General features: G+C 36.0%; 1 protein-coding gene across 6 annotated transcripts in view; it reads left to right on the top strand.

Annotated features, from left to right (window-relative positions):
• The window catches only part of HERC4 (HECT and RLD domain containing E3 ubiquitin protein ligase 4), a 100,811-nt gene that overhangs the window by 31,879 nt on the left and 56,460 nt on the right, over positions 1-12,472 (top strand). For all 6 annotated transcript variants that reach the window (XM_015562118.1, XM_006760898.2, XM_015562120.1 and 3 more), the window contains 3 exons: positions 3,375-3,596; positions 4,613-4,704; positions 8,581-8,711. In XM_015562118.1, the coding sequence (XP_015417604.1) occupies positions 3,375-3,596; positions 4,613-4,704; positions 8,581-8,711 (445 nt within the window). The remainder of the gene's footprint in view (positions 1-3,374; positions 3,597-4,612; positions 4,705-8,580; positions 8,712-12,472) is intronic.

The raw sequence follows: 12,472 nt of genomic DNA, 5'->3' as shown, positions 1-12,472 counted from the left end.
TGCATTGTCTCTATAAATCAATTTGAGGAAAGTCTTTACACAATGTCTTTTAGTTCCTGAACATGCTGTATCCCTCCATTACTTTAATCTTTTAATTTTTCTCAGTAGTATTTTTTTGTTTTCTATGGAGAAGACTTAGGGCTTGTTTTATTAGACTTTTCCATAGGTATTTGATATTTTTTATTGTTGTATGGTGTCACTGTTAGATTATATATTGCTAGTATATAGCCATGAATGACATTTATTTTTGTGTCTAATTGTTTCTTGAGTTTGTTAAGTGCTATTCCTTCATAGCTGGGGAAAGTTATAACTTGCCTAATCTCATTTGATTTCACACATAAACTTTTTATAAATAAAAACAGAGGCCAAGATTCCTATTAGCTTTGTTTGATTTCCTTTCTTATTAATTTTTTCATATGCCAGCTAAGGATTGTAACTTGGGTTAGTTAAGAAACTGCCATATGTTCGTTTTTACTATTAAAAATAAATTCCAGTAGCTTCATTATTAATATTATTATTATTTTAATTTATTAAATCTCTGGTGAGGCCTACTATGAACGAAGCACTACGTTAGAGCTGTAGGAAAATATAAATAAGTTAACACATTGTGGACAGATCACGAGAATTCTCGCTTCATATTACACAGTGTTTTACAAAGTATCATAGTTTAAAAAGATATTACTTTGTAAGAACATGTAATAAATAACTTCAAAATGCAATGGGTATTTAATTTTAAAGCATGCCTTTAACATTTATGTAAAACGTTTTTTGTACTCGTTCAGTAGAAACTTGTCTGGCCAGTGGATAAAGCTAGCAATAAAATGACTGGTCTGCAGTATGTTAAGAGACTTATCTTAAGATAAGTTAGGTGTTAAGGAACATACCATCTAGTGGAAGAGACAGATATACAAATAAATAGCTATAAATTAAGGGAAAATATGTGTGTGTGTGTGCGTGTGTGTGTGTGTGTGTGTGTGTTCACACACATACACACTCTAGAGGTCCATTGCATGGATTTGTGCACCGGTGGGGTCCCTCAGCCTGGCCTCCGGGGATCGGGCCAAAACCAGCTCTCCAACATCCCCCGAGGGGGCCTGGATTGCAGGAGGGTGGTTCTCGGGTGATGCACCCCAAAATCAGGCTCCCTCCTTTCTAGTTCCTAATGCATCACCCGAGAACCACAGCTGCCAAGTCACCGCATCTCAGTAGCTCCTGCATTGAGCATCTGCTCCCTGGTGATCAGTGTGCATCATAGCTACCATTCGGAGTGTCTGTCCCCTGGTGGTCATTGTGCATCATAGCTACCAGTCGGATGGTCACTTAGGGTTTTATATATATAGATGCTACTTTGAACAAGGTAAAAGTAAAATGCAAGAGGAATAAAGAAAAAGTGTAGTTCGTTCCAGTCAGTAGAATTAGTAGCAATAATGAGGGGATATGTATTTGATGCAAGTCTTGAAAGATGAGAAGAATTTATTCAGAATTGGAGAAATAGTTAGAAACAGCTAGGGGAAATGTTGAGGATTGGCTAAGGTGATAGTATTAGTAAAGGCATAAAATCAGGGAACTATTTTGTTTGAGTATTGACATGTAGTTTTATGTGGGTATTGTGAGAGCATGGGAGACATGCTCATACTTTAGTTGAAACTGAAGTAAAAGCAAATCTGTTACAAAGGGCCTTAAATCCCATAGTAAGGAATTTAGAATTTTATAAGTAGTTGGGAAACTGGCATCCCTATATTCTTTATTGTTACTTTGTCAACTTCTCTTGTAATATTTTGGTAGGTAGATCCATAATAAATTTAAAGGTTTTACTGTTGAGGGCAGTTTTCTACTTTGACTCATAGGTAGGTAATCTTTTGCCTTGTTCAGGTTTAATCTTAGTACAGTGTCTTATTTACTGAGTGAATCTTTCTCTCATTTTCTTTCTGTCTTTCCTTTTGACCACTTAGTGTGAACTAGACACTCTAGCATTGGTTCTCAACCTTCCTAATGCCGCGACCCTTTAATACAGTTCCTCACGTTGTAGTGACCCCCAACCATAAAATTATTTTCATTGCTACTTCATAACTGTAATTTTGCTACTGTTATGAATCGTAATGTAAATATCTGATATGCAGGATGTATTTTCATTGTTCGCGACCCACAGGTTGAGAACTGCTGCTAGAGTGTGCAACATTCAGTGGTAAGCAGTACACTTCTAGACCTTAGGATACAGTCACACAAATAACACTGTGATTACATACTATGAAAAAAGACACTAAAGAAAAAATCTTTAGGATATTTAGAACATGTAATAGAGCAGTGGTTCTCAACCTGTGGGTTGCGACCCCTTGGGCGGTCGAACGACCCTTTCACAGGGGTCGTCTAAGACCATCCTGCATATCAGATATTTACATTACGATTCATAACAGTAGCAACATTACAATTATGAAGTAGCAATGAAAATAATGTTACGATTGGGTCACAACATGAGGGACTGTATTTAAAGGGCCAGAAGGTTGAGAACCACTGTGAGGGACTGAACTTAATCTGAGATCAGAGAGAGCTTCCACCTGGGGGAGAGTGGAAATGAATTAGACAAAGATGAAGGGGAAATTTAGGCAAAAGGAACAGCAAGTGGGAAAAATCGGCATTTTTCAGGTGAGCAACAGTATCAAATCTGCATTTTTATATTTCTATGTATATGTACAAATGCCTGCTAGTATATGCATAGATTATTTCTGGAAGTACTTATCAGTAATTGGTAAAGAGTAGTTATTTCTTGGGAGAGTAACCAAAGGTCTAATTTTAGAGAAAGACTTACTTTAAGCGCATACTATTTTATAGTATGAATTTTTAAAAATCAGTTGTTAGTGAATTAGTTATTAGTTTAATGTATTAGTTTCGTTTATTTATTTAATAAAAATAAATAAAAAATATGTTTAAAGTTGCAAAAGAGGGTGGCAGTGTGGGGACAAAAGTGACAAGCAGACCAAACTATTATAGGAACCAGTTGAGATGGTGGGGAGTGGATCTGTTTGACGAATGCTACTAGCATATTATTGATAGCTGAAACCTTGAGCTTGGATGAGTGCCTTTTGGGAGAAATCATATAATAAAAGTAAAACCTGAGGAATATTAAAAAGAGGTGGTCCTTTCCTGAGGAGAATAAAGTTACTTGACTTACCATTCATCACTAAAGTCAGTCAACTTAGAGTATACTAAATATAGAATGTTCTTCTAGGTAATATTATATTTCCATATAAGAAATAAACTTAAGAGGAATATGTGTTTCCATCTGATAAGAGGAAGAATATCTCAAAATAACTGATGATCTTCAAATGAAACTTTGTGTGAGACAAATCGTTAATTTTATGATTTTTGTTTTACAGCAAGTGAAGTTTTCTCTTGGGGACAGAATAAATATGGCCAATTGGGTTTAGGCACTGACTGTAAAAAGCAAGCTTCACCACAATTGATTAAGTCTTTGATTGGAATCCCTTTCATGCAAGTTGCAGCAGGAGGAGCCCATAGTTTTGTACTCACCCTTTCTGGAGCTATCTTTGGATGGGGACGCAACAAATTTGGTCAACTAGGTCTTAATGATGAAAATGGTAGGTTCTCATTACTATAAATGTGCTTTTAAGAAGAGATGATCTTTTGAAATGGATTAATGATTCTTAGTGTCAAAGAGAAATGTACTGAAATTTTAAAATTTCATTTGATGATAATTTAGGGGATGGTGGGAGGCCAAAAAAATAACATTTTATCATAAACTATAGAAATTATAACTGCACAAAAATTCTTTGCTGTTGGATGTTCATTAAAAGAGGATTGAAAAACAGTAATTCAAATTGGTAGCCACATTATAGGCCAACATTGGTGAAAAGAAGCAATACAATTATTTTGAAAAGTAACAAAGCATTAATCTTTGAAATTTTCAAGGAATTAGTAAAATAATCTGCATTAATCTTTAGTTTGGGCTTCACTTTTAACATTAATGCTAGAATCTTGAAAATAAACATTTTGAATTAAAAAAATTATAACTACTTGAAACAAATTGGTATCTTGGAATTGATTTTTCTTAACTACATTAGGTCAAATGCCAATACTTGAAATACAGAAACTGAGTTCATAAAGTTCAACATAATTGTAATAACAAAAGTGAGTTGTTGGTCTAGTAGCAACTGGTAATGATAACCAAATAATACTCTCAAAAGTAATTAAAAAAAATTTTTTTTCTGCATAAGAAAAATAGGGTAGGGCATTATATCTCTTCTTCTTAAAATAGCAGAAAGTATAATTTTCAAATATCCTATGAGTTTAATTACCACTAGGTGAATATAAAGTATGTGTATGGATTAGAAGCAGTCAGATAGCTTTCTAATTCCTTGGTTGCTGATTTGTGCTTAAGCAGTTCACTTAAATTACTCTTTTTAAATCCCTGCTTCATCACAGTAGAATAGAAAGGTCTGGGGACCCAACTTAGTAGGCTTGTATTGCAAAAATCATTGAATCGTGGTTGAAATTATTTCGTCATCACTGTCCACTGAGCATGGAAAGCTATAGAGGAAACACTGTAGAAGAGTTTTAATTAAATATTGTTAATGTCTCTTGTTGGAATTTTCAGATAGGTATGTTCCTAATTTACTAAAGTCACTAAGAACTCAGAAAATAGTTTATATTTGTTGTGGAGAAGATCATACTGCTGCACTAACCAAGGTATTGTACTCCTATGAAACTTCTTTATTATTACTCATAAAAGTTATTTCATAATTAGTAAATGTTTTCCTAATATGTACATTAAAATGAGTGTTATCAATATCTAAAAAAAAAAATTTGTCTTGGAAAAGGACCTAGATTATTATTCTCAAAAACAGTTTACCTTAATTTCTAAACTTGTCCTATGTTATGAAATGTGAATTATTATCTGTTAAATGATGATAATATATATTGTTCAGTTATTCAGCTTTGTGTGAAATACTCCTTAAATAACATTTTGAATAAAATAATTCCTTTTAAGTTTGTCAGGCTTGCCATGCTGTGTATATCTATCCACTCATGCATAGTTCTGCCTAACTTTAATTTAGCTCCCATTTGGCTTATAAATATAACAAGTAAGAAAGCAATATCATTCAAAATAGCATGAAAAAACATTAAAACACTTAGGAACAAATTTAACCGAGGTGAAAGACTTGTACACTGAAAACTACATAAGACATCAGAGAAAGAAATTGAAGAAGATACAAATAAATGGAAAGATACCCCATGTTCTTGGATTGGAAGAAATAATATTCTTAATATCTACCCTACTCAAAGTGATCTACAGATGCAGTGCAATCCCTATCATAAATCCTATGGCATTTTTTTGCGGAAACAGAGCAGATAATTTAAGACTTTGTATGGAATCACTAATGACCCAGAATAATCAAAACAATCTTGAAGAAAAGGCTAGCTAGAGATATCACACTTCCTAGTTTCAAATGATATAAAAGTAGTAATTAAAACAACTGTACTTACATAAAAACAGACACATAGACCAATCAAAAAGGATAACCCAGCAATAAACCCACACATAAATGGTCAACTAATCATTGAAAAGGCGCCAAGAACACGGTGGCAAAAGATAGTCTTTAATAAATGGTGTTTGCAAAACGATATCTACATGTAAGAGACAAAATTGGATCCCTGTCTTGTGCCACGCATAGAATTTCAAAATAGAAGGACTTAAATGTGAGGCCTAAAAGTGCAAAACTCCTGGAAGAAAACATGGGGAGAATCTCACACATTAGTCTTGGCCCGACACCAAAAGTGCAGGTATCAAAAGCAAAAATAAAAACAAATGGGACTACATCAACCAAAAAAAACCTTCGCTGCAGAGGAAACAGTCAACAAAATGAAAAGGCAACCTATGAAATGGGGGAAAATATTTGTAAATCCGATAAGGATTAATATTAAATATACTAGTATATAAGGAACACATAAAACTCAATAGCTTAAAATAATCTAATTTAAAAATGGAGAACGACCTGAATAGACATATTCCCAAAGAAGAACACAAATGGCCAATAGGTACAGGCAAAGGTGCTCAATGTTAACATCACAGTCATCAGGGATGTAAATTAAAATCACAATGAGCTATCACCTCACATTTTTTAGGATGGCTATAATCAAAAATCCCCACAAAGGGCAAGGATTGGGGAGGATGTACAGAAAGGAGAACCCTTGTACGTTGTTGGTTGGAAGGTGAATTGCATAGCCATTATGGAAAACGGTATGGAGGTTCCTCAAAAAATTACAAATAGAACTGGATGAGCAAGCAATTCCACTTCTGGAATTATATCTGAAGAAAATGAAAACAGGATCTCAAAGAGATAACTGCACTCCCATGTTCATTACATCAATGTATTTATAAGTGGAATCTTAAAATAATTATATTGAGAAACAGTAGAATGGTGTTTGCTAGGAGATTGGGGGAAATGGGAAGATGTTGAACAAAGGATACAAACTTTCAGTTACAAGATGAGTAAGTTCTGAGGATCCACTGTACAACATGGTGACTCTAGTTTATAATACTATGTTATATAATTGAAATTTGCTAAGAATAGATTTGAAGCATTCATACACACAGAAGTATGTGAGGTGACGTATTTGTTAATTAACTTAGTAGTCATTTCACAATGTTTGTAGATGTCAAACCCCATTATATACTTCATACTTTTTTGGAAATTAAGTCATATCTGAATAAAACTGGGAAAATATCAGTTATAAAAATCATAAATAAAAATTAACACTATTTCTATCCAGAAAAGTAAATTTAATATTAACTTTATGTGATAATAATATTGTAATATATATTTTTACCAGTTAGAGGTTTAAGCCAGTGAAGATACATTAACATTTATATGTGAAATGTTTGATGACCATACTTTGCTTTAAATATATTTCTATTGATTTCAGAGAGGGAGGGAGAGGGAGAAAGAGATAGAAACATCAATAATAACAGAGAATTATTGATTAGCTACCTTCTACACACCTCACACTGGGATTGAGCCCACAACCTAGACATGTACCCTGACTGGGAATCGAACCGTGATCTCCTGATTCTTAGGTTGATGCTAAACCACTGAGCCATGCTGGTTGGGCCCATAATTTGCTTTATTTTATTTTATTGTTAATCCTCACCTGAGGATATATTTTTCCATTGATTTTCAGAGAGAGGGAGAGAGAGAGAAACATCGATGTGAGAGAAACACATCGATTGGTTACCTCCTGCACGAGCCCAGACCAGGGCCCAGGTCAGGGAGAAGCCTGCAGCCAAGGTACGTGGCCTTGACTGGAATTGAACCCAGGACCCTTTGGTCCACAGGCCAGCGCTCTATCCATTGAGCCAAACCGGCAAGGGCCCATAATTTGCTTTAAAGCGCTCTACGAAAGTACTGTGGAATGGGCATCTGAGAAAAAGAAGTATCTTAACTTTTGCCAGTTGTTGAAGCAGTAATGGTTATATATCATTTCATGTTTATTTTTGTCTTTAATTTTGCGTATTTGAGATTTTTCCATGACAAAAAGTTTTAAAAAGAAAAATCAATTTCCTTATGTAACAACATGTATACTTAGATTGTTTTTATTTATTTATTTGTTTATTTTTATCTTCACCCGAGGACATTTTTTCCATTGATTTTTCAGACAGAGTGGGAAGGAGGGAGGAGGGTGGGAAGAGAAAGAGAAATATCCACAGGCAAGAGACACATCATTTGGTTGCCTCCACACATTTGGGGCTGGGGATTAAACCCGAAACTGAGGTATATGTCCTTGACCAGGAACTGAACCATCGACCCTTCAGTCTGTGGGCTTTGCTCTAACCATTGAGCAACTAGTCAGGGCAATACTTAGGTTATTAAATGTTAAAAGGATAAATTATTTTATATATATATATATATAGCAACAATATGAAGAAAAACAATTAAAAAATATTAATTGTGCTTGTTTGTTAAGCTATCATCACAGATCACTTTATGTATGTACCTCTAATCCAGCTATAAATTTTATAATAACTTTTTTCTAATTTAATTTTTTTCATCATCATTTATCCCTCCGATATCCTCTTCCAACTCCACCCACTCCTTTTTATTAAAATTTTTAAGGATCATATATTGTCTGCTAGAAATAGCAGTATTTGTGCACTCTGGTTATATATACTCTGTGTTAAAAGTATAACTTGTTTGAAAACAGGATGATACCATATTAATGGTTTTGTGAAATTTTATAGGTGTGTACTTGGAATTCAACAAGAATATAATGACAGTGAAAGGCATTGCTAAAGTAGCTATTAGTATCTCTTCAGAGATGACTTCAATTAAATATAATAGCAAAAACACAATTAAATACTTTAAAAATATGTGAAAATATATAGCCATGAACCTGGAACTCTGTTCGTTTTTAAGATATTTTACCTTAAAAAGTCAGGTATCATCTGTTAAACTGTGAAGATAATAAAAGTAAAAATTTGACTACATAGTTAAGATTAGTTTATTTTCCTGAAGATGATTTACTTTTATCAGACCTTCTAATGATAAAGGGTTTTGTCTTTTTTAGGAAGGTGGAGTGTTTACTTTCGGAGCTGGAGGGTATGGTCAGTTGGGTCATAATTCTACTAGTCATGAAATAAACCCAAGGAAAGTTTTTGAACTTATGGGAAGCATTGTCACTCAGATTGCTTGTGGAAGGTAAGCTATTATATAAGAGTATTTTGATCTCTCTAACATTATACAATTATTTAGCAAGTTTTTTAACAGTTCAGAGGTCTTTTATTTTTTTGACACTTCTTATGCCATGAAATTCATAAGGAATAGGTTCCAGCTGGTCACATTTCTTTCCATTGGTTCTTACTAAGTGTGAATCTTTATGGGTGAGCAGGCTGGTGTTTCAGTTGAACCCCAAAACCTTTTCCTGTGGCATACTTTTATTTTGGATGGTTTTCCTTCACATGTTTTAGGAAGCTGTCTCAGTTCTTAGAGTATTTATTAGAGCAATGCCCTTCCCTAGATGTCTACAATATCACTTTATTTTTTTGATAAATTTGGGTGTACAAGGAACAACTTCATATTTTCTAAAAGGCCTAAAGAACATATTGGGATGCCTCTCTTCTTTCCCTTAATGTTGATCATTTTTGAAAATTAATGGAAGGTGGCAGTTTCCAGCTGAAAGTAGGATTTTTTTAAATGAGTTGTTCAGGAATCTAGTAGGCTAAGGTTAAAAAATATTCTCCCCTAAATGCCTAATTTGCTGTTGAGTCATAGTAACAGGAAAAACATTTTTTATACTGATTATTTCACCTTTCTTTATCTGAGGCAAGATAGTAATCATATATATGTAACTAGAGGCCCGATGCATGAAGATTCGTGCAAGAATGGGCCTTTCTTCCCCTGGCAGCTGGCACTGCCTTTGCTCCGGCTGGAGCTGCCTTTCTGCCTTCCCACGCTGCCCAAAGGCCTGGAACGGCTGGGGCGATGCAGAAGGCCTGCATCATCCCGCCCCACCCCCAGCCGCGCCTGTGCATGCAAATTAATCTGCCATCTTTGTTGGGTTGATTTGCATACTCCTGATTGGCTGGTGGGTATCATGAAGGTACAGTCAATTTGCATCTTCCTCTTTTATTCATGTCAATACTGTATTTATTGTCTAGAACAATAAGTTCGAAGGAAAACTGTAGTTCCATCTTTTTTGTTTGTTTTCACCTTTTTTTTTAAAGAATGAGGGAATTGACCAATTAATTTTTAATGCATAAGATTAGTTAGTGGTGAAAATTGAATTAGAATACAGATCTACTGATTCCCAGTTGTTGGGAGTGAATGTATGAAAGAACTTCAAAATTGATATTTACCTTTGGTGGTTTATAGTAGATAGATCCTAAGAGGGTAAGTGTACTTTGACGAGTTAACTCAATTTGACCATTTAGCTTAAATTTTTTCCACTGTGTGTGTATCCTTATGCAACATAGCTTAATTTTGCCAACTGTTAGCCTCAGATACATGGAATCACATTGTAGGTAACCTTCGGTGAACTTTTTTTTAACATCTTACATGATTATCCATATGTGTGTAGCTGTGGCTCCTCATTATTAGGTCTCATTGCTGTGTTTCATTTAATTATAAACATACATAATTATGTACTTATTCTATTATTAATGGGCATTTGGGTGTTTCCAGTTATTGGTAATTACAAATAATGTTGCTTTGAACATTTATTATATGATATACATAAACCTTTGTAGTTCTGTAGTAAATACCTAGAATAGAATTGTTTGGTTGTAGAGGATACTTAACTTGAATTTTGTGAGTTAATGTCATTCTATTTACCAAAGTGGTTATACCATTTTACATTCCCATTAGTATTGCATGAGAATTCCTGACAGTATCTTTGTCACCATTTGGTATTGTCAGACTTTTTAAAATTTTAAATTCTTGGATATGTTGTATTAATCATGATTTTAATTTGCTTTTTCATGATTTATAGGGATTGAATTGAATCTGTAGACCACTTTGGGAAATACTGAAATCTTAACAATATTATGATTTCCAATGCATGAATATGGGATGTCTTTTCATTTATTTATATAATTTTTTTACTAACATTTTGTGGTTTTTCATTCTTTTACCTTTTTGCTTAAGTTAATTTTTTTTTTTAATTTTTGACTTTTTTTTTTTTCAAGAAAGAGGAAGGGGCAGAGAGAGTTCTAGAGAAATAATCAGTGTGAGAACGAAATATCGGCTGCTTCCTGCATGCCCTCCACTGGGGATGAAACTGGCAACCTTTTGGTGCATGACATGATGCCCAGCCAACTGAGTCACTACTATACAGAAATAATTTTACTTATTCCTTTCTGATTTAGAGTCAGAGAGAGAGAAACATCAATTGGTTGCTTCCTATATGAGCCCCAACTAGGAATCAAACCCACAACCCAGGTATGTACCCTGACTGGGAATTAAACCCTCAGCCTTTTGGTGTATGGGACAATGCTCCAACCAACTGAGCCACCCAGCCAGGGCAATTTTAAGTTTTTAATGTTACTCTTATTAAACAATATTACTTGTATTTTATTATCTTGGTGGTGGCACTTGTACATGTACATCTCAAGCATCTGCTTACATCACGTTTACTAAATTTTATTGACCAGAAAGAAATTACATAGCCAAACGTAAAGGTAAGGTAGGGGAGAAACATGGTGCTCATCCACCATGACAAGAATATGCATGTTCAACACTACAGGGTAATAAAGAAGTGGGATTATTGTTTTAATCTACCTAACGGTATTATCATAGAATTTTTTTTTCATGTTTGTGGGATCTATAGTGATATCCTTTATTTAAATTATCCTCTCTTGTTCTTTTTAACCTCATGTTCCCTTTAATTTTCCAAGTGTTGCCAATTTATTAATTTTTTTCAAAGTATCCTCTTTTGGACTTCATCTTCCATGTTTTGTGTTTTTCATTTTGCATATATTTCAGTCTTTGGTACATGCATTGTGGCATGCAGTATTCTATATACAGGGTGGGGCAAAAATAGGTTTACAGTTGTTTGTATGGGAAATAATGCAATCCTATATAATAATAGACAAACATGGTAATTAACTGTAGCTCCGACACGCTTCCCATTGGCTAATCAGGGCGATATGCAAATTAACTGCCAACCAAGATGGCGGCCAGCTAAAGCCGGCTCTTAGCTCCAGTGACAGCCAGAGAAGATAAATGAATCTCAGAATTAAAAAAAAAGAGTTGGGAGCTTCAGTCGCCCGCCAGCCTGAAAACGGCCCTCAGCCCCTCACCCAGACTTGCTAGGCACCCCAGTGGGGACCCCCACCCTGAGGGGGGTGTGACCAGCTGCAAACAGCCATCATCTCCTAATCCAGGCTGGCCAGGCACCCCAGTGGGGACCCCCACCCTAAAGGGGGTGTGGGCAGCCTTAAATAGGCCCTCAGCCCCTCACCCAGACTGGCCCGGCACCCCAGTGGTGACCCCCACCTTGAAGCAACAAAATGGTGGCTAATTTGCATACTGAAGGAGGGCGGCAGCGGGCAAGGCTGTCCGCGGTTCGGGACCCGGATCCATGACCTGGCAGACAGGGGCAGCACTTGACGCTGTCCACGGTCTGGGACCCGGATCCGTGACATGGCGGGCGGGGGGCAGCACTTGAGGCTGTCCACGGGACCAAGACATGGATCTGTGACCCTGGTGGGTGGGGGGCAGTGCTTGAGGCTGTCCGCGGTCCTGGGACCCGGATCGTTGGGCAGGGCAGGACACCTGGCTTCCACCCAGCCCCAGTCACTCTGGGCAGGTGAGCAGCACAGAGAGCCTCTGGACAGGGGAGGCAGGCCGGCAGAGGGCGGCCTATACTCCCCACATGGCGGTGATGACAGCTGTGAGTGCGCCAAGCAGAGCCTGCAGGCTGAGCTGAAGTAGCACCTACAGGCCATCAGCGCCCAGGAGGG

This window comes from Myotis davidii, unplaced genomic scaffold, assembly GCF_000327345.1.
Source record: "Myotis davidii unplaced genomic scaffold, ASM32734v1 scaffold134, whole genome shotgun sequence".
In the NCBI taxonomy this organism is placed as follows: domain Eukaryota; kingdom Metazoa; phylum Chordata; class Mammalia; order Chiroptera; family Vespertilionidae; genus Myotis; species Myotis davidii.
The sequence above is the reverse complement of the archived record's forward strand: the minus strand, read 5'-3'. Positions and strand labels throughout refer to the sequence as shown.